Source organism: Podospora pseudocomata, chromosome 5 (assembly GCF_035222375.1).
Source record: "Podospora pseudocomata strain CBS 415.72m chromosome 5, whole genome shotgun sequence".
In the NCBI taxonomy this organism is placed as follows: domain Eukaryota; kingdom Fungi; phylum Ascomycota; class Sordariomycetes; order Sordariales; family Podosporaceae; genus Podospora; species Podospora pseudocomata.
Window position 1 is genome coordinate 3,294,476 of NC_085889.1, and position 21,904 is coordinate 3,316,379.

The following is a 21,904-nucleotide window of genomic DNA, read 5'->3' on the forward strand; positions in this document are numbered from 1 at the left end:
CGCGGAAACCGGAGAGCTTGGCAAAGCACCTGGCGGCGCACAAGCTGTTCTTGCCGCCAGCTGCACCATTGGCCAGTCGGACGGATTCCTGAAGCCATGACGTCCGAGAGACTACATACAGCTCCCATCGCAAGAAAACAACAGACCTCCGCTGTATCTCTGTGACCAGATCGACGACTTCAACAGCCATGTGCTGCAAGGACCTCTCAGCACCCGCGGTTGGGTTCTCCAAGAACATGCCCTTGCCCGCCGCACAATTTTCTTCACGGAGCACCAGACATACTTTGAATGTGGGAAGGGTGTGCATTGCGAGACCATGACACGCATGTCAAAGTAAGATACAATATCTATCCCTTGTTTTTCTTCTTCTTTTTTTTCTTTTCTTTTTTTTTTTTGGCATATCCACAGAGCAACAGGCTGGCTAATCAGACTTCAAGCTCCCTCGCCGACCTCATAGGTGACACCAACTTCCTCCAGCCCATCATGAGAGCCTCCAAAGGTGAGCGTATCCTCCGCTATCAAGACTTTTACAGAAAGTGCTCCCACCTCAATTTCACGCGGCCCTTCGACCGCCCCATCGCCCTCGACGGTCTGCAGAGCAGGCTGCTCAAGGCTTTCGGGACCAGAGGCGGCTTCGGCATATTCGACGAGGGAGACCTTCACGGCCATCTCCGGCGCAGCTTACTCTGGCACCGTGCCGCGGATGAGCCGACCATGCAGAGGATTGACTTCCCTGCCAGCCGTCTGGTGGGTCCAGAGACGGCCGATATGCTCCCCCCAACGTGATCCTGGATGGCGTACACAGGGGCCATTGATTATTTTGATTTGGAGTTTGGAGGGGTCGAGTGGGTGGACGGTGTTAGTTCGCCGTGGACCAGTGTCAGCGATAAAACTATTGCTGCTCGTGGTCCCCTGAGACTGCGCGGGAAGGCGAGGAGGTTCAGGATTGACGATGGTATGCTTTCAGAGAAGAAGGCAGTGGTTTTTCTTGACATCCCAGACGAGCCAAGGCAGCAGGAACAACGCGTGATGGTTTTGGGGAGAGATCAACTGAATGTGGGGGGCTCTAGACTGTTGACATCTGGTGGCAGCGATCTTGGGTCGCGTAGGAATTATGTCCTTTTCATTGGCAAAGAATCATTGGCAGACAGGGGAGTTAGGGGTGACCATGCTCAGGGATCTAGGTGGATCAGAATTGGGGCTGGGTATCTGCCGGAAAGATGTATCTCCCAGGATTGGGTGTTGGTTCATACTTACTAAGGGTAATGTCGCCTAGGTGGTGTGCAAATGAGATTCTTCCAACATCAAATTTCTGTAAGGTCACACGACATGAACCCAACATTTCGGTATGCCTAGTACCTAAGATACCTGATATCTTCAAGGCGGCCTCCCACCCCAAATGCAATTGTCGCAGTGTGTTGGCACCACACACTGTCTGAAAAGCACTAAGTGGCTGTTTTGTTCGTGACTGGAGCCCACTCGACGGCTAGTCTCGTGGTTCAGCAGGTAAGATCGGGTCGCATAAATAGGGAACACCCGTTGAACAATCTGTGTGGCCGAGAATGCCCCGCACTTATCGCTTTTCACTTCATTCTTCTCCTGCCCAGTCCTGTCAGAACACAGACAACCTTTTGCATCACTTTCCAGACAGTCTGATTGATCTACACAATCACCACACCCCAGTATTCTCAACGATGGATGTCGAAGCGCTGCTGCGAAAGAGATCTTCCGAGGTGTCGATCGAAGCGTTTGATCCTGTCACTATCACTTGCTCGTCAAGGCTATCCAGAACATCCTTTCAACAGTGTGACAAGGGGAGTATCTCGGCTTGGAACAGGTAGTTCAACTCAGTATAATAATCTGTTATGGCCTCAAGGTCCTTGCCCCTTGCCATTTGGGTAGGAAAGGCAAGGCCTACTTATAGTCCTCCGGATCCCCAGGACCGTTCTGAGCTCCCTGGTCCTCGAACCTGTCTTATCTGTCTGCCTTGGCCGGGCACCTCCTTCGGCGTCCTGGCCACTGATTCCACCAGTAATAGGTACATATGATTCCTGTCCTGCAGTCTTCTTGCAGCTCGTATGGGTCCTCAGTCCCTCCTGCCCAACCAACCCGTATCGGCACCCTGGTTCTGCCTTCGTGGTGGTCGCCGTGATGCCTCCGCTGAGCCCCGGTGGGCTCAGTTGGTTGCCGGCCCCAGATATTCTGATCCTGGGCATATCGTTGGGCTATTGTTGGTTGGAGTGTGTACTGTCTAGGGGCACTGAGTCGTGGGCCCGTGTGACAAACAGAGCTGGCTGAGTTGAGCATCGCGCAGCTGATTGATGGCGTTTCTTTGATGATGTGGGTCTTTGAAGGCCGCGATGTCTACTCGAGAAAGGCCACCCATTGCTTGAACACGAGAATCTCTATGAGGGTGCCCTTGATCAAGCGCGGTTATTTCGCGACGCATTTGACCCAGTCATCCTTCAGTTTTCCTCAAAGATACACCTCTATAATCATGAAGCAGCATCCTACTTTGTGGTACACTCTAACTCACCCACCGGGCAGATCATGCAAGCATATCAGAATTCTGAGATTGGGTCACGGGAGTTTAAGAATAGGTTGGTCGAACTGACTGCCGTCGCGGTACACAACCTAGCGTTTCTTGTATACCAAGGACATCCAAAGCTCCACAGCCAGGAGGAAATCGACAAAACTGTATCCTGGACAGTTCCGCCTCGATGGATAGAGGACGATGGACTTAAACCGCGCTGGGAGAAAGTCACTGAACCCCACCCAACGCTCTTCTATCATGTTGATTATCTTGATCATGACCGCTACGCCCATGGTCTTGCCGATGTAGTTGGCTACTGGGCAGAGGATCGCAATTTTGGCGGTGTCGTTCTGTTTGACAAAGGCGACTATCCAGAGTTACAGGAGGCTTTTGATGAACTCACAAACTATGAATCTGAGGAATCCTTCGTCGTCACTCTAGAGTATGACGAAAGGGGCTTGCCAATTGTCACCAAGAGCCCTAGGGACCCAGGAGCTTCAGAAGACAACATGTCCCAGGCATCAAGTGGCAAACGTAGGAAACTTAAAGATGGATCTGGAAAAACACCGCCGGCGCCCTCTGAATTACTCTTAGACTCGCCGCCTTCACTAGGCTCACCAACCCCTTTGGACTCTCCTCCGCCCCTTAGCTCACCTCGTCTTCGTTCGGCAGAACTACTGGAACTATCATCTTCACCCGACGCAAGTAAGCAAGAAACACCTCTACCACAAGGTGCTACGAAGTCGCCAGCAAAGCCTGTTCCGTAGTCACCGAACTCATCCAAGTTAGCAGGAGAAGCACCAGGCTCAAAGAGCGTCTCGCTCCATGACAAGGATGCCACTGCGAATGTTGACATTGAGTCCAAGGAATAATGACAGAGTCAGATATTGTGGACGCTGGGTATTTCAAGAGCTCTGAGGGGACCAGGCTGACGGATGCAACTAATTCTAAGGACTAGAAAGGCTTTATATGCCAATCAAACAGATATTCAGATACAAGCGCCAGGCATCTTCCACATGTGATTCAACCTGCAATTCAAGACCTGTAAGCATCATCCAAGAGCTCTCCTGTACAACCAAACGCTCGGACCAAATGCTTCCCTGTGTACCTAGCTAGGTATCTCGTTCATTGTTTTCAGAATCAAGTCTCGCAAGTCTGCTCTCCACAGTCAGGGTCGGCGTCATCAATGCCCTCACGGGGGCCCTGGAACTCTTTCTGGCAGATCAGAGACCAATATACCTCCTGTCATCAACATTAGTGCCTGACTAACAAGCTTCTCGACTAAGAGATTGAAACTTACCGCAGCATAATACGCGTAACTGTCAGCATTGACCCGAGCCAAGTCTTTCGGCAACCGATCATAAACGGCAACCGGGCCATAGCCAGGTTCACCATCAGGATTGTCAACAATAGATCCGAAGGATGACTGGATCATGAGGTCATAATGGAGGTACTCATGGAGGAGTGTCATTCCGAGGGTGTTAAAATGCTGTAATGAGTTAAGTCAATAAAGCTGATCATGATGAACACCAAGAGGGAGACACTTACAAAGCTGACATTATCCGCAATATCCCCCCCATCCTCAGCACAAGCAGCATAGAAGTCCCTCGCATCCTCATCCCCACGGTCTTTCCCCTCAAGATCACCAATAGCCTTCTTGTTGAAAGCACGAGGGCAAACCACGATAAAAGGCTGCTCAGTATTGTAATCACCCGAGTACGCCAGTCCACGATCACCGCAGGCATTGTCAAGATCGGTAGTTTGCACGAGGAAGTTCCCCAGCATGTCATGACCTTCGCCGTCATTGTTAAGGTCTCTGAAGATTCGGGTAACTTCCTCACGGTCTGCCGGGTCAAAGTAATGGGGATAGATTGTCTCGTCGGTTTCAATGAAGGACAAGACGGCAGAGGTCAACTCGATGGCGTCTTTGAAGGCGGTTTCGACTTTGTTGAGACGGTTGGGGATGGGCTCTTCGTCTTCGGGGAAGTCTTCTCCTGTGTTGGGCTCAGCCCGCTTGGAGAGGGCTCTGATGCCGGGCTTGGGGGTGGAGGGTAGGACGCTGGCGTGCGCCAGGGACAGGCTTGAAGCCAGAAAGAGGGTGCGGATGAGGTGCATGGCTTTTGGTCAGTGCTGAAGAGCTGGATGAGGGGAGGATGTGAAGGACTGTGTGAATGCACCGTCTGCTTTGACTGGCGGTGGAGAGAAGTTATATGCACTTCTTGTCACCGACATTATCGATATAGAATACCCGTCTGTCGGCCGGCCGGACATTGACAAGGCTGATGATCAGACAGAGACTCTTCTTGTCTGGTTCCGTATGACATGCTGAAACAGGCTTCGGCCATGGCGGATGTCAGCTTGCTGGGTGAACCTCATGGTTCTCGCTGACTGCGCCGCGTCTCATGGCATGAGTTGAAGTGGCATTTGTTGGTGGCCATTGTGGTTGCTCATCTTCGTATTGGATATCTCTGTCCAGGAGGAAGCTGTGGCGACGTCATGGAGTGAGCTTTCTGAAGCTTTGCTTAACTGGTCCGGTGAGATTACTGGGATGGAAACCTGTATTCGATTACACAAATGCGGGGTCTGCCTAGTGGGTGCATAAACCGTGCCACGCAAACCGTTTCTTTCATTTTTCTCCTTCCTTTTACGCTGTGCCGATGACCCGAGTATTTGAGTCTCACCGACGGCATTTTCTTTAATGAGCTGAGTATTCTGAGCAGCCCAACACTTTGAGCTTTCACATCTATCCTTCTCAGCCCTGATCAAACAACTAGCGGCTTTTGACCTATCTTACCTAAACCGACTTACTGCGTCACAATCATCAACCTTCATCGTCTTCAACTCTTTAACCCAACTGCAACACCACCCAACGACACAACACACCAGCAACCATGTCCACCACAACCCCCACCACCACCAGCCCTCCCGCCAAAATCCACATCACCATAACCATCACCCCAGAAACCCACTCCTTCACCACCAACCCCCTCCCCCCCCTCCTAACCCTCTCCCTCCTCTCCCACCACCCCACCCAAATAACCCTCTGCACCTTCAACCGCCCCTTGGCCCTACCCTCCGCCCTAACAAACCGCACAATAACAATCCACTCCCTCCCCTCCCGCCAAAAAATCGAAACCTGTCTTTTTCAAGTCAACCGTTCCCCCGTAACCCGCATCAGAGGCGATTCAGACGAGCAGTTCTACCTCACTTTACTCCCTAACACTCCCACCGCAATCTCAACCCCCTTTGGGAGGGGTGGAGGGGTGAATAAAATCCGGCCTGTGCCAAAGGCCATCGCGGAGAAGGGGTGGGAGGTGGATGAGGAAGGAAGGGAGAGGAGGGTAAGGAGGTCGGTGCAGCCTACTGGTGTTGATGGGTTGGAGCCGGGGTTGGAGTATGAAGTTGGTTTGGATAGGGAGAGCCTAGAGGGGATGTGGTGGGCGCCGGTGGGGAGGGAGGAGATTTTGATTGAAGGGGGAACGACGGAGGGGAGGTATATGGGGGATTATGGGGGGTGGGTGAAGGGTGGGATTGAGTGGGTTGTTGAGGGGGGGAGGGTGAAGGTGGAGGGGTAGAGGGGACTTTAGGTCTTGGATTCCCATGGGTTTGGGGGTTTCCGTGATAGGGGTATCATGAATTCAACCATGCGTTTCTTTTTGTATTGGCAGGACCACTGCTCAGTGTATCCTGTGTTGTTTCGGCCTTTTCATTCTTTTCCTTTTAATTGTGGGTTTATCATGGGGATTATGAATTCATGTTTAAAAGGTGGGGATAATCCTGGAACTCAGATAGGAGAACAGGCTGTGGACAGTAGAATAGAGACTGTGACAAAGTATCAAACGCTACAGCGAGAGATACCTCTAACGTACCTCTCGACTGAGGCTCAAACTTCCGAACTGCCGTAGCTTACCTATCTTCAAAAACCAAGGTATTGAAAGCGTTTTTGAACCTTTGAAGGCTTGTGTGGTATCTTTAGAGGGCTCATTCCCAACTGCAGTCTCCGTTTCTTCACCACGGTATTTAGGGTTAGCCAGGGTAGCTCATGTTCTCCAACCAGACCACACGTCCGGTAAGCTTCCCTCAATCATTTAAAGAGGTGATGAAACAATAACTGTGGCTGCTTTGCCAATTACAATAGCTTTACAGCCACTCAACTATCGTTAGGTAGCAGTGACTGACAAACCCCGCAAAGGGTCGGAGAGGTCTTTGGACTTCAAGACATACCCTTTTATCTACAGGCCGTCATGTCTTTTCAAAGGGCCAATGTTGCAGCCAAATCATCGACCTGAAGCCCCATTCCGTTTAAAATTCCTTCAAGTTCGCGATAGTTTCCGTCGTCTCCTCGAGGAGAGAAGGTCTTTCACCGTAGGTCCAGTCTTATCGATTGAATTTCCATATACTGACGTACATTAGGAATCCATCTCGAATCAACGCCGTCAACATTCTGTCTAACCCTTCGTGCAAGATTTGCGGGAAGACTTTGGAGGTACTCTCGTTTTACCTGAAGAGTCAACACGAAAGAGATGAGTGGTTCATACCTAACCACAGATAGTAAGGAGATACCCATCTGCACTTTAAGGGGCAGGATGATAGTTCTTGCGGATACTCTTGGCCTTTTAATTTCAGTAGAATTCAGTTGCTGACTACCATCACATGATAGTAGAAAATCAGTGGATTTGGGCACCTATGGCCATCTAGTTTCGAAATCGGGGTGCGAAGCTGACTAGGCTTTTTTCAACCCCGAGTATATAACGCGTCAGAGGCTTGGGCACTCGGCAACGGTGTCCTTGAATGCATTCGCCCGTCTAGCCTGGAAACGGATGAATTTCCTAGCCCTCGAGTTTGACAACACAAAAGAAAATCGGGGATCAACAGACGCAAGTCTGGCATGTTTATCAAAATGTCGACTAGACAGCGTGACAAGTCTCGATCGCAAAGATATCAACCTCGACCAGGTGAACTCTTGGAAGCATGGCTGTGAAAGAGCCCACGGTGGAAAGTGCTTGATCAAGGGTGACCCTCCCCAGTCCATGGCGTGGCTTATTGACACAAAGAAGAAGCAATGCCTGGTACCAGCAAAGGCCGAACTACAGTATGTTGCGTTGAGCTATGTGTAGGGACAGGCAGCGATGCTCCGGACAGAGCGCGCCAATTTGTTGGCTCACCAAAAGGACCGTGTATTTGATCGATTAAGAGTAATGATGCCTGCGACTATCAACGATGTAATTGGTCTGGTCCCTTTGATAGGCGAGAGATATTTATGGGTCGACTCGCTTTGCATCGTTCATGAAGAAGGCTCAAAACATACGCAAATTCGGGATATGGCCAAGATATATGAGAACACTCGACTTACTATTGTAGCTGGCGATGGCCTGGATGATGGCCACGACTTGCGCGATATTCCCCACGTTTCTCAGCCTCGACAGTTGCACCCCGAACTAGAACTCAGCGACACCATCTCCGTGCGTGCCTCACAAAATCTTGCACTGGAAGAAACCACATGGGCACGCCGTGGTTGGACGTGGCAGGGACTTCAGTTATCACAGCGACGGTTAGCATTTGTTGACGGGTCTGTTCGGTGGAGGTGTGCAGAATTCTTTTTCTGTGAGGACGATGTCTTCGCTGCGCGTGATTACAGGAAGGCAACCGAGTCGATAGGAGACCTGAATAAACCCAATCTAGATAACGTCTGCCGGAGTAGGGTGGGTGTGGGAGCAGCAAGTCTGACCGACCTGGGAAAGGACATTTCGACATTTAACCAACGCTCATTGACATACGACGAAGACGCTTTGCTTGCTTTCGAGGGAACCCTAGCGATCTATATTGAATATCAGTTTCCACGGGGCTTTCTTCGTGGCATTTCTGTATCATTGTTGGACTCTGCGCTACTGTGGCACACTCAGACAACCGTACCGTTCGCTGAAGTACGGCAAGCATCCAGTCACTCCCGGGAGTGTCCACCTCGTTGGGGTTGGTCTGGCTGGAAGGGTAAAATTCTGCAGTGTTGGGAAGGGGGTCTCCTCGGGCAGGACAACATTCGACCTCCCCAACAACCCATATCGATCCTCACATGGAAACTACGTTGCTCCGTCACTTCTACCCCTGTCAAAATTCCCTTTCAAAATGACTAGTACAGTTAGAAAACAGAATACATGGGTAACATTAGCAACCTCCCGCAAGGTTGGAGAGTTGCTCAACATCGAAAGTTCCTTGTCCGACCAAATCAAATAGAGCTTAGTGCAGAGGCCAACCTACTACGCCGACTCTTTTTCCAAAAGAGCAACGCCTATGTTCGAAATCAAGCTTCCTATCAGAACTTAGATGGGGCGAGTGTCGAGCAGATTAGTTATATCCCTGGAGTTGGCTTACCGACCACTTTTCTTCGTCATCCCGTCCCCTATGGAAAACACCTTGAATCGTCTGTAGCACAAATGCCGCAGCCTATAGGGAGATACCTTTGTGCCTTGACGCAACAGGGGCGTGTTTGGGGTGACAAGGAGCGCATATTAATGCCAGAAGAGCTTGGGAGCACAGAAAAGCCATTCGACCTATATCAAATGTTTCCCGAGCTCCCCCTTGTACTTCAAAACTCTGAAGACCAAGAAGTGGACGAAATTCGACCGCATAGCAAAGAGGATAGCGCATTGCTGAACTCCTGGAGGTATGAGGAGAAGGATGGGGATGAGACCATAGGCTACCCGTGTGACATTGTGGCGATCTCACGTTGTTACGATGGCGATTCTCCGTTGATTAACGATAAGGACGTCTACACCTTCTATAACGTTCTCTGGGTGGAGTGGATCGATGGGGTGGCATATCGACGGAGTGTGGGCCGCGTGATCAGAACAGCATGGGAAAGTATGGAGAAGGATGCGGAGCTTATTCTTGGGTAGCAGAGGCCACTAGGGACCTGAAGTCTGTCTGTATCTTTCTCTATCATTATCATTTGTTTGACATCAAGTACGCGATTGGAAGAATGGATACAAATGCGATTTCAGCATGTCAGCAGGTTAATTAGTAGGTAGGAACGCCAGGCTGCAGGATGATAGCTCATGCCAGCTGAACACTCCCATCTACGCGATTCTTTCCCTCAGAATCCCTGCCTCGCAACCTGAGCCTGAGCAGCAGCAATGGTCCCCTGAGCATTCGGATCAACAAAGCCACATCCATTCTTCCCATTTTGGAACTGAGCAGCCTCAGCAGAGCAGACCCCCACGCCACTCGCATCAGCGCAACACCCTGAAGCGCAGTCGGAATTGTTGACGCAGCCCCCAGTGATAAACTGCGAGCCATTTCCCTGCCCAACGTTTCTCGCACCGGCATTGTTGGGTGTGATTTGTGCCATGGCAGTGACGACGACTAAGACCTCGTTAGTAAAAGTCAAAGTCCTGTGGAAGGCATGTCACCTACAAGCCAGGAGGGCAGTTACAGTGATGCGGACCATCTTGGAAGCGGTGTTAAAAGTTGGATAAAAGGCTCACAGAGCTGATGCCGACGCCAGGTCGTTTGGTGAAGTGAATCGGATGAAGAGATGGGATGATGGAGCCATGAATGATAATATCTCCATTTCCCCAGATTTGCGACGCTTTATGTAGTCGATGTTTATTGCACTTCTTCGCTTAGAGGAAGATAATCACTTCCCATCTGAAAGACCGGGAACGATGCGACTGTCACTGCTGCGGATCATACTATCGTCCGGACAGTTGTGTCAACAGTGCTCACAATGCGATCAAGTAATACCGCCGATCTAGTACCTACCGAGTCAACAAACCATTGCCGTCCGAAATGCCTTGGTGTTGTGGTAGTAAGCGGTGACAGGTGTGGTTTGATCATCCCAGCCCCTGAATCGGCAATAGGGGTAAAATGCTTGGCATTGATGGTTTGACAGCGCACATCATTTATGCATGGGGGCTTTGATTATGTGGAAGTCACTGATCGGTTCGGATGCTTTCGTCCTGAACACATTCCTCTTTTGGTGCTTAAAGTGAAAAGGAAGGTATTGCCGATGGCAAAGTTATGTCAGCGTCTCCTCGGAAGTATGGGTTTGCTTTATCTTCATGATCAATGTTTGAGAAAAACCCAGCTCAACAAACTGCCTTGTTCAGATCTTGATGTGTCGACCTCTTCAAGCTTCGACGCCAATAATTCACAGAGACCACCGCCCCCAACTCTATATCAGCCATCCAGCCCTATGGACCGAAGGATCAAGCCTGCAGAAGCCACAGGGTTGGAAGCCAACAGCAGCCTTTGCCTAACCGCTCGCCCCGAATAAATAAGATAAAACTGCGTATGTACAAGTCCCGGGGCAATCGTTTGCTCTAAATCCCGTGCCATAGATGAGTCCTTACCAGTCAGTCAGGTCAGCTAGTGAGCATCAACTCGAAGCTAACGCCACCAACCGCCCAACAACGCCAGGTACAGCACCTTGCATCAAGATCCTGCCGAGGTGCCACACCACATCCCAAAAACATCTCTCATCTGTTGAAGTACTGACCATGCTAATGAATCACCCTTCCATTCACCTTCATTCTCCAATGTCTTGTTCAAAACCACCTATCACTCTCTAGGTATGTGATGGAACTACTCAAGAGAATATCTACTCATCTAGACCCAATATCACTCCTAACAAACCAGAATAGCTCCTCACCACTCAAGGCTTCCACTCAAGTGCATGCACTCAACCGCCACAAGCCAACCAACCACCGCCCTGACTCTCCCTCCCCATTGCCGCGAGTACCCACTGCATAAATCTGCATAACGGCAACAAGCCACAAACTATCTTATCATAAGCGCTAGAGAATGCTGTGCTCTCCTCCCTGCCGTTGAAAAAAGCCCGCATAAGTATCTTCCAGCGAACGAGCCGCTGTATGCTGTGTAGCCAGCCATGTCTCGGTCAACGACTCATCTACCACTCTTGAGGCGGTTGGAATGAAGGCAAAATATATTGCTGTCGGTGAGGCTTTGGTCCATGCGGCTGAGGGCGGTTGTAAGCAGGGTACATTCCAGAGTCCAGAGGAGTTAGGCTGCGCGAAGGGAAGTTCCTTTTTATTCAAGGTATCTTGGCTTTGATGCAGAAAAAAACCACCCATATCCAGTAGTCTCAATGGCGCTACTGATAATCTTTACTCGTTCTCTTTGACAAGATCATTTCGGCTGCACACCCACCATAGCACCAAATCCAGACTGCACCACCATCAAACATTGGTTGGCCCGCCCGGCTAGCTCAATCGGTAGAGCGTGAGACTCTTAAGGGGTACTCCGAAATCTCAAGGTTGTGGGTTCGACCCCCACGTCGGGCTCAATTCCCGTCATCGACGATTCTTATTTTTTCTTTTCCCCCTTACTTCCTCTACTAACCCTTTTCTTACCCCGTGAGAGCTGATGGTTGCCCAGGTGAGCATCTTCTCCTTGGCCATCATCAACACAGCGTCAGCACTGGAATGCGGGCACTGTCCAATGTCTTGCTTATTAATAGCATCCCGGCAGGCAAGACGATAATGGCACGTGCGAGCCCAGTTGTAACCCCATATTCTTCTTTTTTGGTGGTCGGAAACAAAGAAAATTGGCTGCCCCGCTTTAAATCAGCACCCGTCGGAATTAAACGAGGGGTAGAAGAGACGATATCAACAACAGCAGCAGCAAATATGATAGATATTGTATACTGATTGAATGAGAGATATTATCATCACGATAAATTTTGTCATATTCTCCCCGCGCATGAGGACGACTTACCCAGTAAAGTAACACGGGATCGAGAGCGGCGAACGCAGGAGCAAATATATGGGCCAAGACTGACGGGATGGGGGATGGCAATATATATCCCACTCCTCAGTTATCACCACCTTCCCTGAACACTTTGAGGGGGTGTTGCTCTTCGAAGTAAGGAACCATGCTGTGTGCTCGCTAACCTGCCCTGCACCAAGCATCGAGCGTCGTATGCATGGAACGTTTCCATAGCGTCACTAGTAGCATAACGCAAGGGCGGTTGGTCATGTCCAATGCCTTCTCCGTATCGTATTCCCTTCCCTCAAGAGAATCTGAGGGAAAAAGAAAAGGAAGATCTGTGCTTACTGCAACCTTCCGTGCAAGGGAGATCCAAAAGTCCCGTCATGAGAACACACTCTCACCAGGCTCCGGGCACCGTAAGTGAGAGTGAGAAAACGTACGTATCCTCCTCTCCTCTGAGTGGTTGCGTTCCCATCAGTCAGGAATCACTCGGATTCGGCCAAGGAGCCGAAAGAGAGGAATCGGGCTCAGGTACCGCCATGGCTTGCCGCCACCACCTGCAGCATGGAAGTGCTTGCATATTTCGAAACCTCCAAGCTGATCCTCAATGAGCGGCTTTAGAACCTCAGGACAACGAATGATACACGTGTATCTACACGACAAGCGGCAGTTGGAGTGGATTGTCGTCGGAAGCAGGCAGAGGGCTAATTCAGGAACACAGGCACAGTGGCCAAAAAACACCATAGCAGTTATTTCGCAATATGCGGCCCGTCTCTTGACATGGCACGCATGGCATGGCAGATGTCCATTTTTGTCATGGGTCAGGTGTCGTGGCATTCAGGGACTCGGACGGGTACGGAGTCCATGGACCGAACAACGAGAAGGGGTTTGTCGGGTTGTTCACTGTTTGGTCGGCGGACCTACTCCGTATGCGCCCCACCAATAGCGCCATGTCAACTTTTTGAGAGTGTCGAGCTGGCATGTGGCGAGTGTGCGATGTGTTATCATGTCCTCGGGTTCGGCCAAGTTGTGAATCCTCCGGAATGGAAACGTCGGGGAATACTTTGGTCTGACCACCGCCGAGAACTGATCATATCTTACAGGTTGTTGTTAGCATTCGGTCGGTCGGCATATCGACGCCTGGGATTTTCTGACTGGTCATACGTGAGCAATCGAATTGCGCACAAAGTATTGTTGCCCCCGAAGAGACCAGGCTCCGCTTCGACCTGCCACGTCGTTAAACTTATATTCGGCATCCCACACAGGCAACGCAAAGGAGGCTCTCAAAAGCGGTGAGTGAGGGAAGCTGGAAATGCAACCCGACGGGCCCGCGTCCTCGTCACCTGGACAGTCATTGTGCCTCGTTCATGCAGGTGCACCACGAAGCTTGGGTGCTCTCCATCCAGGCCAGGCACCTTCCACAGCGACCTTTCCTCTGAAGCTTGGAACACAACATCAGTCGGCTTTCTGGTGTGACACCCTCCACGGGCCTCACTGCATCTGGCCGACCAGCAAATCCTCCGGAGATCGGCAGACCCCTTTTTTTTTCTTTTTCGATGGCGGCTTCGAGAACAAATCCAGGAATGTTGAATAATTTTTGTGATGTCTAGATGCTGAAGATTGATAACCTCACTATGCCCAATCCGGGGGACATTTGGGCCCTGGTCGCTAACCCCTGGCGACGTCTGGCGTCAAGCCCCACTGTTGCATTCGCCCAAGACACGATGACGCAATGAACTGGCGATGGGCGAGGAACCCCGCCATCAGCCGGCGATGCTAAAAGAGGAGAAGCCACAGAACCTGCGCCGTCACAGATGATCGCTCGCTTGTGCAGGCCGGCCCAGGAAGACCCAGGAATGCTGGGGCTTGGTGTCTTGGTTCCATCTGCTGATCGGGAGCATTGCCATCGACCGTTGCATGGCCGGCCTGATGGCTCTGATGGGCGGTCAGCGGCAGTCACGGCTCAGAAAAAGAGATAACGACGCCGCTGCGCCGATGCCAGAGCCCCGTCAAATCCGGTTCTTTCCCCACCGGCACTGGACACAAAGAAAGGGAAAAAGACAAGAACCCAGCCTCGGGGAACACGGCAGGGAGATGGCCCAAAACGAGTCTGGTTGGTGATGGGCTGTGTCTGACTCTGAAGCAGCCTTGTAACACATCGGAGGGAACACATGGTCGGAGAGAAACCGAAGAGGTGGAACGCCACCAGGGTACTGCCGGATTACCTAGTAGGACGTGATTCTTCAGCAGATGAAGCTGGTGGTGAGAACTCAAAGAGGGGCAGCTTCCAACTCCACTTACTGCTTGGACTGAGCTCCTCTTCTCCAGGCACCCGAACAGGTACAGCTGCATCTCTTGGTCAGTGCAGCAGCAGCCAGGTACCCGACGAAGGCGGCAACTGCGTGAAATCAGGACAAAGGAGGGAAAGAGAACCTGGAAGGGTACCTACAACTGAGTACCTTGCTATTAGCTGTCAGTGAGTCAGACGAGCCGATGAATTGTTTAATGATTACGGCACCTTCACGTTGATGTCCAGATGACCGTATTTAAACTTTGTGCTTTCTTGCTTGCAGCAGCGGTGTCCCTGCCTTGAAATGCCCTGCCCCTCCTTTTTTTTGGCCTGATCTCTTGCCTGAGCAAGAGCAGGAGATACCTGACCCCAACCGGAGCCGACCGCCTGTTGTAATAAATGCAGTGTATGTAGAAGAAGAGAAAACAAATCAGAGAGCAGGACAACACCTCTTGGTGGCTGGGCTGTGCGCGCATTATACGAAGATAGAGTTGCAATATTAGAGGGGCAAACGGGAAGTTATATTGAGAAGGCAGGCAAGCGTGGCAGCACCTACCTGCACCTGCACCGCACCTGCACCAAAACAAAAGTTGATCAGACGAAAGGAAGGTCCAACCTCCTCCCGGTCCCATTGCCTCTGTCCCTCCCGTGGTGCCCCCTCGTGCCCCTCCAAAATAGCCACTTGCTGTCCCAATAATCTGGACGCCGGCCCTGGTATTAAACTGTCTAGCGCCGAGAGCTAAGCTCTTTCAGGGTCGAGATCGGGAAAGTGAGGGGCCGGTTCTTTATCATTTTTTTGGAGCTTCTTGTAGGTAGGCAGTGTTCAAGATCGCACCGAAACAAGAGAAAGTGCGCCCCTCCCGCAACCGTTCTCTGCCCGGACTTGGCTGCGTTGGGTGTGGCCAGAAAGATCCATGCTCAAGTCCGTCTCATCCCATGTCTTTGGTTCCTTTGTCTGCTTCGACCTGACAATCATCACTCTCGCCATCGTCATCAACCAGGAATCTCATCGAGGCATCCACGCATCAGACACACACGGAGGCGGTCCCTGTCCCGGCATTAACCTTCACATCTTCAACTCCCCAAAGTCTCCAAACATCCTGCTTCCAAGGCTGCAGGCTGCCGGGAGCTGTCCTATCACAGAAAGCTGCAGCAACCCAGTCCAAGCAGTCCCCAAGTCTGTGTGACAGCACCAAAGAAAGCGTATGCCAAGCCCAGGTCCGGCGCAACTGTGCGGTAATCCTCACCACCTATCAACCATTTTGTTGGTGTCTGACGGGTTGCGGTTCTCCTGCCTTTTTCTTTTCTTTTCTTCTGTTTGCCCACCTCACCACCATCTACGGATAGTAGCGAAACGTTGTTCGATTTCTCGTCTTGCATTTCCACCAACCGCGTCACGACATACATCGCTCCCCTAAGATCCACGCTGCATTTTGTCCGATAGGGAAAACATTGCATGGGCTGCATTCAGCCAGGCCCGCGGTAAGAAAGCATCTACTCACGGTGGTTGGCCCATCGCTACAGTAGTTCGTCAGCAAGGGCGGCGGACGAGCCACCCAACGAGCCAACTGGAAGCTTGAGTCCCGACCGAGATCTGGACCACGGCAAGCTGCTGAGCTGCTGCAACTGGAACTGGAAACTTACAGGTGGTTGGCCAAGCATTCGAGGTCAACTAACTCAACTCATTCTTCGCCCACTCTCCCTCCCACTGCAGATATTCCGGTGTCTGCTGTCGCTGGCTGTCTGGAGGTTGTATTGTTGATCTGCCAGCCCCCTTTTGGACAAGCCTGCGTTGGACGGCCCACCCGGACGACAGGTCTTCGCCACACTTCCGCACCCCCCCTGCCATCTGCTGTCCAGCAGCGTCTCGGATCGCAGGCACATTTTTGGCTGACGCTCTTTCACCTTCGCTGTCTGGGACCTGCTTCTGCCTTTTCTGACAGAGCACTTGGCGCATTCATCTTTTCCACTCACCAAGGGAATGTGTTTGCGGTGATCGACCTGCTTCCTGTTCAGCCTGTGCCCTGTGCCGCCCTCAGGAACCCCACCACGAATCCCGGAAGACCCAGGGAGACGACAGGGAAGCCAGGGGAAACGACAAGCTCTGGGTTGCTTCCCGTCGCCATCTTTTTTTTCTTCCCACAGAAACCCAACCTTGCGACCGAAGAGAAAAAAAAAGCCGCTATCCGGGGCCCCTTGGTGCAATCATCATCACAAGACAACACGCTTTTCTGGCTAACGAGCACGAGCACCAGCAAGCTTTCGAATGATCAGCCTCCGCCGGCCCCTTTTCTCCCTATCCTCCTGCCCCTCTCCCTCTCCGACCACTCTCTTTTGTCCCTAGCTCAATCATTCCCAAACGCCGCCGCCGGCTCCCCGCACTTACCCCTGCCGCGGACTCGGTCGTCTCAGCCTCACCGGGCAAGCCCACGCATATCTACCCTGAACCCCTCGCCTGTGCTCCCGCATCTGGTTGCACTCTTGCATCACCCTCCCTCACCCACCACAGGCACCTCCCACCATGGCTGCAGCGTTTCGCCCAGTCAACACACCGCTCCTGGCAGCGGACTCCATCAAACACGAAATACCCCCTTCTTCCACGACTTTGACGGCGACAACGACGACAACAACAACGATGACGACACCGAGACCGAGCACAGCGCCTTCGCAGGCTTCACGGCCTGTTGACGAAGCCACGACACCAACACGAGTAAACTTTGGAACAGGCGCATTGGCATCTCAGAAACCACTTCCGACATCACCATTCCCCGAGTCGGTACAAGTCCCCGAACCCACGACGGAATCCACACCCAAGCGAGAAAATTCGCAGCACTCGAGGAAGTCTAGGGACTCGGACGACATGGATATGGATGACTCAGATGGAGAACACGGTGAGGAAGTTGGATCAGACGACGACAGCGAGAACGCCGACGGAACAAAGTCGAAGAAGAAAAAGTCGCAGCGATTCTATTGCACGGATTATCCACCGTGCAATCTGAGCTTTACCAGGAGCGAGCATTTGGCCCGCCATATCAGGTACGTACTACCAACCATATTTCCGTTGGAAAATAAGAAGGAGGAGGTATTGACGAGGAGATCACCGCAGAAAACACACTGGAGAACGCCCTTTCCAATGCCACTGCTCCAGACGATTCTCTCGACTCGATAACTTGAGACAACATGCACAAACAGTGCATGTGAACGAAGATATTCCGATTGACTCGCTAGCAGCGACAGGAACACGATTTCAGAGACAGATCAGGACCGACAGGGTGCGGCCAACGACTGGCAGGGCGAGAGCGGCGACAGCTGGCAGTGTTGGACCTGGGGGTCGAGGACACTCGAAGTCTCTGTCAACATCTAGCATCACAAGCATGGCTTCGATAGCCTCGGCCTATGGTGGTGGTGAGACACGCCGACGTCCGCCTCCTCTGGTCATGGCCGACCCCCGATCCCGACTTTCTCTCGAGTCATATCGCGGACCGGATGGTCAATACTATAGGGCCGCCTCACCGGACATGAGCACTCCCACATCAGCCACGTTTTCGACAGGCCAAAATAGCCCTCGATGGGGTCCGGTAGCCTCTCCTGGTTCATCACACTCACGCTCGCATAGCATGTATGCTGCCGCCGGGTCCCGCACCCCAGGCCGCCGACTAAGCGTTCCGTCTGGAGGCAACCCGTTCCAATCGCCTCATGCCCCCAGTCTCCGCGGCCCGCTGTTTGGCCCTTCGCTCAACGCGTCCAACAGCGGTGCCTTTTCTCCTGGCCAAAATGGTCTTCTCTCATCGCCCACAACGTCCACTTCAAACTGGTCAAGGCGGGATTCAGTGTCGACGGCCGATGAGGCCTGGCGACGACGAACGTGGCACCCCGATACCGCGGGCTTCAACGGGGCAAGCAGACTGAGCCAGGTCATCACTCCATCTCAGTTCCCGCCCGACAGCATTAAGCTTCCACCCGCCAATACCGGAAACCAACCACCTCAAACACTGCGGCTGCCCGGTATCGAGTCTTTTGATCCTATCCCGCGGAGACCGCCCACACCTCCCCGCCGCAACCCGTCCCCGATGATGATCGACTCGGAGGCATCACGGCCCCCAGCTTTGTTACCGGCCGGTGACCTCGGTTCCGATGACCGAAGGCCTAGCTCGCAGTGGGATATGGGCTTGCATCGGGGCATAACAAGACTTGACATCAACACGCCACCTCGGGATAGCGCGGGAGCATGGGCCAACGAGGCCACTCAAGCCCTGATGGCTCGCGCTGAGCAAGCCCATGCCGCACCCATGCAACCTACCGTCCGGTTCGAACAAGATCTGAGGCCTCCTCAGGGCCCGCCACCCATCAATGCGGCCCCTCCTGTCGGCTCTAGGCATCACTACACAATGTCGGCTCCATCCATCACCACACCTCGTGAGTCCCGAAGACATGGATGGTATCACGGTCCAGTGCCTACCCACCCTGTTGAGGAGACCATCCATGAAGGCCGCCCACATGTTGATCGGATTGTTCACCCCAACGTTCGTGGTTTCCAGGGATTCCCTGCCAGGGAACAACAGCTTGGCATCCACCAACAACAGCCATCCGGCCCCAGCATGGAGCGGATCCTGGAGCGGCCAATGTCCCGGGGCGACAACCCCGAGTCTCTGCGGCGGTTGCAGGCTCTTGTGGCCGTCGCCACAAGCGAAGGCTCGACGGCAACGGCATACTGAGGCCCCCAGCTTGATGGGGAGATGACATCTACGAATCACGAATTGGAATTACTGCATGGCGTCTGGACCTCGGAAACACACGACATGGATTAGTGCGGAGGCCGTTTTGCTTTTGATACCCGTTCTCTCACCCGCCTACACTCGCTGCATCCAACGGTTTGGGCTATACAGATATGATCACTCATTTTCTTTTGGCATTTGATACCACGCTCGCTGCATACATACACATCTGGATACTGGGATTGGCGGTCTTTTTCTTTTTGGATGTCAGCAGGCACTACACAGGATACTACGGGTCGGTCATCTTTTGTTGCAATTTAGAGGATTCATTTCTGTTTTCTTATTTCCTTTTTGGGTCTGGGTTTTATGCCACGTTATGACAATTTTCTTGTTGTTTTCCTTTTTCCTTTTTGTGTTACGACGAAATGACAACCAACGGTTCCAGGCCATGGCACTCTAGTATAGGGATACCCATCTTCTCTACTCTCGGATACGGGGCGGCATGCGGTACATGGTCGGGTTGGGAACTTTTGGGCACCTCTTCAATGGATGCTATTCTTTTACGCAGTTTCTTGCAGGTGATGGCACGGTGAGATGTGACGACGATGCCGGCTACGACGATATGAGACTACGACACTACGTTATGGATAAGGACGCAGTGCTGCTTTTGCGACGTAACGATGACACGACAACAAAGATTTAGCGCTGCATTTTCTCTTTGCTGTTCCGATTGTCGAATATTGGTTGGTCTCTACTGTCGCATTCTGGTCGATGTCGTCAGGGGGGTGCTGGGTTGCTTGTTCGGTCAGTCAGGCACCGTCCTTGCTGCAGAGATGCCCGTTATATGGGGATGGTGGCTTGGTCAGGGGTTGGCGGGGAACTTTTGGGAAAAGATGATCAAGGGAGGTGGATAAGATTGAGAAACATGATCCCTATGTTCTCCCAGGTTGTCTCGAGGTTCCTCTTTTGGTGGTCACTTATGGACTTGATACCCTGGAAGGAAGGGTTCGCTTCCTTTTTTTTGTTGCGGGTCCTTGAACAACATCTTTGGGGGTTTAGCTTGCTTGGGCTCTCTCAATGGGCTGGCGATTTTGCGCGCCTTGGTTTTTTTGGGAAGGGTGGAAGCTTTTGCTGTTTTTGTTTTGATCTGCTTTTGCTTGGGTGGGTGGGTTCGTGTTGCAGTCAGGCACACTGCAGGTTTCGGCTGGTGCATGACAGCAGACAGGCAGTGTTGTGCATTTGTTGGAGATCTGAGAGTGTGGATGTGGATGTGACGTTGGATTTTGTAATGGCGTGATGGGATGGATAGGAGGGACTGGGAGCGGGAGTAGTATAACTAGATAGAAATATGTTTATTGGGTTGATCACCTCCATTTTGTGTTATGTCCACTGCGGGACTGCCCAAGCTGATTGTGCTGGAATGCAAGGTACACTGGGCGCTGTGGTTATTTGATGTGTCAGGAACGCACCTGATGATGCATGGAAAGTCGTACTCGGGGTGAACTTGAGGTGTTGAGTATGGAGATCAGTTGCCGATGCGGCTATCTGTTGAGTCTCAGTTTGAGGTTGAGGTTGCGGAAAGGATCTGTGGTATTGTGTCGGTTGGGAATGGCGAATAGCTGGTTGGGTAAATAACCCCATTCTTTATCTACCTGAGTGAGACGGATTTATCGTCACGAGGTTGTCTTGAGGGACAAGGTCGGTTTGGTGCTTGATCCATTTGCGAGTGAGCACCTTGGCTGATGTGCCTAGTATCATGCCTGCTCTGTTAATGGTTGGTAATTTGCTTGCTACAAAGCCTTGATTACCTAGGTAGGTATTTGGGGTGATAGGATCATAGGATGTGAGTAGGGGGAGGGGGGGAAAGGGGGGCAGGGCACTACATGGCTTTTGATTTGCGCTGGGAATTGTGGTGATGCTAGTGTTGAGTATCTGGTTCATGAACTCGGGGAGGAAGTCAATGGTGGCTTGGGGGAAGGGTGATTGTGGCCTTTTATATTTTCTTCGCTTTCTTTTTGCGTTGTTTCTTCTTATTCTTTCGTCTTTTACTTCTTTGTTTCTTTCCTTTTAATTTTTATTTTTTTACCCGTACAGTGTCTCCGGGAGTAACCACTTTTCTGAACCATGCAAGCAGACCACCCTCAAGTAGAAGTAGTCCGCTTGCGTGATCCGAATAAGGTGGGGAGGGAGTCCTTGGGGCACGGGTATTTTTTTTTTTTGGAGATGTAGGAAGATGAGGAGGTGATGAGGTGGTGGTTGGAGTGACTGTAGGAGGTGGTCGCAACCTACTGCGGCAAGGTAGAGAGGGGGAAGGTTAATCTGGCTATGCGTTGAGTGTTGATGTTCGGGGTGGTGGTTTGTATTAGGTGGGTCTGGTAGTAATTATGCCTTTGAAGCCTGCATTCATTTTTCAAAGACAAGGGGGCTTTGCTCCTTCCTGTTGGAAAAGAGTTTGAACCGAGAACTGCCCGAGCGTTGAGCAGCCTGCTGTCTTTCTATGACACCACGCACAGCGCTCCTGTGGTGTGTCTGCTCAACTTTCCAATGGGTCTCTGATTGGCCAGCACAATGATTTTGCTGTGCAGCGTGTGCCTTGTTTGGACCGTTGGCGGCGTCCCATCTTGGTAGATCACGTCGATT

General features: G+C 51.9%; 5 protein-coding genes and 1 non-coding gene across 6 annotated transcripts; 4 read left to right on the top strand and 2 right to left on the bottom strand.

Moving 5' to 3' along the window:
- Positions 1–2,550: 2,550 nt before the first annotated feature.
- On the top strand, positions 2,551–3,300 carry QC762_507860 (uncharacterized protein; the record flags this gene model as incomplete). The annotated part of the gene is made up of 1 exon (XM_062891198.1): positions 2,551–3,300. The coding sequence occupies one exon, from the start codon at positions 2,551–2,553 to the stop codon at positions 3,298–3,300; it is 750 nt and encodes a 249-aa protein (XP_062742519.1).
- Positions 3,301–3,374: 74 nt separating this feature from the next.
- On the bottom strand, positions 3,375–5,044 carry QC762_507865 (uncharacterized protein). The gene is made up of 3 exons (XM_062891199.1): positions 4,082–5,044; positions 3,834–4,022; positions 3,375–3,775 (listed from the first exon to the last, which is right to left on the bottom strand). The coding sequence occupies exons 1-3, from the start codon at positions 4,646–4,648 to the stop codon at positions 3,674–3,676; spliced, it is 858 nt and encodes a 285-aa protein (XP_062742520.1). The 5' UTR covers positions 4,649–5,044; the 3' UTR covers positions 3,375–3,673.
- A 380-nt stretch (positions 5,045–5,424) lies between these two features.
- On the top strand, positions 5,425–6,108 carry QC762_507867 (uncharacterized protein; the record flags this gene model as incomplete). The annotated part of the gene is made up of 1 exon (XM_062891200.1): positions 5,425–6,108. One exon carries the CDS (start codon positions 5,425–5,427, stop codon positions 6,106–6,108), a length of 684 nt encoding a protein of 227 aa, XP_062742521.1.
- A 3,299-nt stretch (positions 6,109–9,407) lies between these two features.
- QC762_507880 (uncharacterized protein) lies at positions 9,408–10,129 on the bottom strand. Its single transcript, XM_062891201.1, has 2 exons — positions 9,944–10,129; positions 9,408–9,892 (listed from the first exon to the last, which is right to left on the bottom strand). Exons 1-2 carry the CDS (start codon positions 9,975–9,977, stop codon positions 9,624–9,626), a joined length of 303 nt encoding a protein of 100 aa, XP_062742522.1. The 5' UTR covers positions 9,978–10,129; the 3' UTR covers positions 9,408–9,623.
- Positions 10,130–11,745: 1,616 nt separating this feature from the next.
- Positions 11,746–11,832, top strand: QC762_0084750. The gene has a single exon. It is a non-coding gene; the product is annotated as a tRNA-Lys (tRNA).
- Positions 11,833–15,433: 3,601 nt separating this feature from the next.
- Positions 15,434–20,247, top strand: USV1 (Up in starvation). Its single transcript, XM_062891202.1, has 3 exons — positions 15,434–15,471; positions 15,551–17,585; positions 17,656–20,247. The coding sequence occupies exons 2-3, from the start codon at positions 17,071–17,073 to the stop codon at positions 19,262–19,264; spliced, it is 2,124 nt and encodes a 707-aa protein (XP_062742523.1). The 5' UTR covers positions 15,434–15,471; positions 15,551–17,070; the 3' UTR covers positions 19,265–20,247.
- Positions 20,248–21,904: the final 1,657 nt, after the last annotated feature.